Here is a 4,686-nt window from a genome sequence, read left to right as displayed (position 1 = left end):
CTCAGGAGTTCAAGACCAGCCTGGGCAACATGGTGAAACACTGTGTCTACCGAAAATACAAAAAATCAGCTGGGTGTGGTGGTGCATGCCTGTGGTACCAGCTACTTGGGAGGCTGAGATGGGAGGATCGCTTGAGCCTGGGAGGCAGAGACTGCAGTGAGCCGAATTGTGCCACTGCACTCCAGCCTGGGTGACAGTGAGACACCATCTTAAAAAAAAAAAAAAAGAATTCTTTTCAATACTCAAATGAATTTTAGCCTGTTTTATCAAATACGTTTTTTAAGGAACAGGTCAATATAAAAGCGAGATATGCCTTTATAAGATAAAGAAAAGTGGCCGGGCGCGGTGGCTCACGCCTGTAATCCCAGCACTTTGGGAGGCCGAGACGGGCGGATCACGAGGTCAGGAGATCGAGACCATCCTGGCTAACTCGGTGAAACCCCGTCTCTATTAAAAAATACAAAAAAAATTAGCCGGGCGAGGTGGCGGGCGCCTGTAGTCCCAGCTACGCAGGAGGCTGAGGCAGGAGAATGGCGTGAACCCCGGGGGGCAGAGCCTGCAGTGAGCCAAGATCGCGCCACTGCACTCCAGCCTGGGCAACAGAGCGAGACTCCATCTCAACAAAAAAAAAAAAAAAAAAAAAAAAAAAGATAAAGAAAAGTTTGCAAGAAACAAGCTCAATAGATATAAAAAAATGATTAGAGTATGATGAATTTTTTTCCTTTCTACTTGCTAGATACTCAGTCCATAAATATGTCCAGATGTCCACTGAAATATCTCTCATTTATTCTTACTTGGTTTCTATATGTAAGAATATTTTGATTTAAATAGTTTATATGCTCCTAAAATTTCTGAGAAATTCAAGTCATTATTTTAAATGACTTCACAATAGGAATCCCATCATGTATATTTTCTTTTCCTTTTTGTTTTTGAGATAGGGTCTCATTTTGTTACTCAGGCTGGAGTGCAATAGTGTGGACACGGCTCACTGCAGCCTCAACCTCCTGGGCTCAAGCACTTCTGCCACAGCCTTACAAGTAGCTGATACTACAGGTGTGCACGACGCCTGGCTAATTTTTATATTTTTATAGAGATAGGGTCTCTACAAAAGACCAGGCTGGTCATGAACTCTTGGCCTCAAGGGATACTCCCACCTTTGCCTCCCCAAATGCTGAGGTTACAGGCATGAGCCACTGTGTCTGGCCACATAAATTTTCAGTTCAATTCAACAAACATCTACGGGGTTTCATTAGAGGGACCATCAATCCTTTTATTGACACCATTAACTCCCAACAATCTTATAGGTAAATCTGGGTTTTCTTATCTTAGGTTTGCTTATAGTAAGGTACTTGGTAAGAAGATAAAATGTTTCCTATTCTTCATTTATATTGTAAGTCATCTGCATGCTTATCTAGAATTTCAACTCACAATTTGCCTGGTACATTGTTACCCTACTCTGATTCTTAGAGGAGCCCAAGAACCATATCCATTCTTGGTGTAAGAAACTGTCACTGTTGAAAAGGGACTCCAAATGTGCATAAAAGATAATCTCAAAACCAATGGTTGCAAAATGAAACATGAACAGTCAAGCTGCCTCTTTAACAGAGGCATTTACAATTAGGTTGCCTTCAGTTTGGAAACCTCTGTTTAGTTTCCCTGCAACACAGATTTAATGTCCATCCCTATCTAGTGCTTTAAAACACACACATACAGGCCAGGCATGGTGGCTCATGCTGTAATCCCAGCACTCTGGAAGGCTGAGGCAGGCGGATCACCTGAGGTCAGGAGTTCAAGACCAGACAGGCCAACGTGGCGAAGCCCCATCTCTACTAAAAATACAAAAAAATGAGCTGGGTGTGGTGTACCTGTAGTCCCAGCTAGTTGGGAGGCTGAGGCAGAAGAATCACTTGAACCCAGGAGGCAGAGGTTGCAGTGAGCAGAGGTCACGTGCCACTGCACTCCAGCCTGGGTGACAGAGTGAGACTCTCTCAAGAACAAAAACAAAAACAAAACCACACACATACATAAGGTCAAAAATCCTTTACATTTCTGTTTTCTCAAAGTAATATCTTCCCCCAACCCCTTGGACATTTCTGCTATGGTATTATTGGAAAACCTCAAAATTGTATTTTAGGGTTTCTGGAGTCCACGGAGAATCCCTAACCCATATCATAAAACATAAAATATGTAATAAAACATAACCCGTATCATAAAACATAAAATTCTCTCTGAAGTAATGTTGTTAAACTATGTCAAAGGTGGGAATTATAAACTGAACCCTCTAGAGTTTACCTGAAAGGCTAAACACACAGATGATCCGGAGTGGAGGCAGGGACCAATGTACCACATTTTTTGTACAAATTGTTGGCAGTTCTTAAAGGGACAGAAGATTACTGTTTACATTTTGCAGTCTTGCTTTTTTAAGACAATTCCATGAATGATAAAAGTGATGTTGGGAAGACCTAAACCTGAAACTCCAACCCCCATCCTTGCTCTTTTATTTTGTTTTAAATCATCATACAGTAATTTGAGTTTAAGACTAACTTCAGCCATTCAGAATAATATTGAAAGTATTTCCTAAATCATTTAATAACAGCGACCACAATAAGTAAAGATTTGGTTCTAAGATTACAAATAATAAAAAATGTTAACTTTGAGATTCAAAACCCTGTAGCATCTGGAAAAGGCTGTTTATAAAGTATAACCATAACAATAACATTAAGACTTATTTGTGAAATAAAACATTTCTGAAACACTTAGGAATACATGCTTATTCCACTTTTGGGATAACTACTAGTACTTTCTGAAATCTGTTGGGTAGTAATTTCTGTAAAAAGAAAGCAGCAATTCCAGAAGCTGGGTGTCGAGATTATTATACATAATAAAAAAAATTCAGTTTTCCAGCACTGGCTTAATATAAAATGGCCTTAAAAAGTATTTTTAAATGCAAATATTGAATTCTTGATGCTTCCTTTAAGACATGTACTCTGTCAAATTAATGAAGTATGATCTTGGATTGTCTTCTATGAGGTATCTGTAGAGTCACGTCTCATTCTGTAAACAGTGTTTGGGAAACATCTTCATCTGAAAATTATGGCAAAGTCTCCTTTTACCATTAAACAGAGACTAGCACTGTCAGGCTGGGGCGACTGTTTGAGAGACTGACGCTTGATATGGACACAGCTGTCAGGGATTCCATTTTCTCATTTAGGTTTGCATTTATTGCTCTCAAGTCTGTGACTGTAGGATAAATAAGGCAAGAGTCCCCAAAATATATAAAATTAGGGACTAGAACTCTGACAATTTGCACAAGTTCTGTCCACTTCTTGCCTGTAACTCTGAAGCTGAATAGTACATCTATACATGCCAAATGTGTTCAATAATAAATGGTTTGCTTTGGACTGTACTTCCTCCCATTTAGATGAACTTCCAGGAACTGCAATGTCAAGAAAATATCATTACTATCCATTGTACAGTTACATCTTGAATAAGATACAAGGAAAAAAACAACAAATATACTGGGAATATATTTTTATTAGTCTGATTTCTACCCTCTCTAAGCTATTCTGTTAGATAAGTAGGTCAATTTACACATCCTTAATGGCTTCTCATTATTCTAACCTCTCCAGTCTACTCTCAGGTAGAGAAAGAATACCAGACATCAGTTACAAACCTGTCATTAAAATATCTCATGCACATTAAAAGTAAACCTCATGCATGTATTATTTTGATTTAAAAAGCATCAATAGCATCAATCTGTGAAATGACTTGAAGAAATAAAAATGTAAGAATCTAGCTTTTCCTATGTAGAAAAGGGCATGGGAAATATTCTTTCTTTTTTTTTTTTAAATTTTTGAGATGGAGTTTTGCTCTTGTTGCCCAGGCTGGAGTACAATGGCGCCATCTTGGCTCACTGTAGCCTCTGCGTCCTGGGTGCAAGCAATTCTCCTGCCTCAGCCTCCCAAGTAGCTGGGATTACAGGCACGTGTCATCACGACTGGCTAATTTTTGTATTTTTTAGTAGAGATGGGGTTTTGTCATGTTGGCCAGGCTGGTCTTGAACTCCTGACCTCAGGTGATCCACCCACCTTGGCCTCCCAAAATGTTGGGATTACAGGCGTAAGTCAACGTGCCAGGCTGGGAAATATTCTTTTTTTTTTTTTTTTTCCGAGATGGAGTCTTGCTCTGTCACCCAGACTGGACTGCAGTGGCGCAATCTCGGCTCACTGCAACCTCCATGAGTTCAGGCAATTCTCCTGCCTCAGCCTCCCGACTAGCTGGGATTACAGGCATGCACCACCATGCCTAGCTAATTTTTGTATATTTAGTAGAGACGGGGTTTCACCATGTTGGCCAGGCTGGTCTCGAACTCCTGACCTCAGGTGATCCACCCACCTCTGCCTTCCAAAGTGCTAGGATTACAGGCATGAGCTACCATGCCGGTTGGGAAATATTCTTAATGCCTTTAATCTGAAGGTTAAAATCAGTTTGTAATATCTCAAAGAGATAGAAAATTATTGTTCTGGTATCAATACTGACCTGCAACTTACCCTTTAAAGAGTCTTTTGTTTAAGGCTCTTAACAAAAGCCTTTGTTTTTTAAAGACAAAGGCTTTTGTCTTAAAACAAATCTTTTCAGCAGAAAAGTCTTCCTACATAATTATAAGCAGGGATGTTTAGTTTCAAA

At 39.7% G+C, this 4,686-nt stretch overlaps 1 protein-coding gene across 1 annotated transcript in view; it reads right to left on the bottom strand.

Moving 5' to 3' along the window:
* Nucleotides 1-3,198: 3,198 nt before the first annotated feature.
* The window catches only part of SLC30A4 (solute carrier family 30 member 4), a 35,845-nt gene continuing 34,357 nt past the window's right edge, over nt 3,199-4,686 (bottom strand). The window contains exon 8 of the mRNA XM_003266870.4: nt 3,199-3,436. Within this exon, the coding sequence (XP_003266918.1) occupies nt 3,282-3,436 (155 nt within the window). The 3' untranslated portion in view covers nt 3,199-3,281. The remainder of the gene's footprint in view (nt 3,437-4,686) is intronic.

Source organism: Nomascus leucogenys, chromosome 6 (assembly GCF_006542625.1).
Source record: "Nomascus leucogenys isolate Asia chromosome 6, Asia_NLE_v1, whole genome shotgun sequence".
Lineage (NCBI taxonomy): Eukaryota > Metazoa > Chordata > Mammalia > Primates > Hylobatidae > Nomascus > Nomascus leucogenys.
The sequence above is the reverse complement of the archived record's forward strand: the minus strand, read 5'-3'. Positions and strand labels throughout refer to the sequence as shown.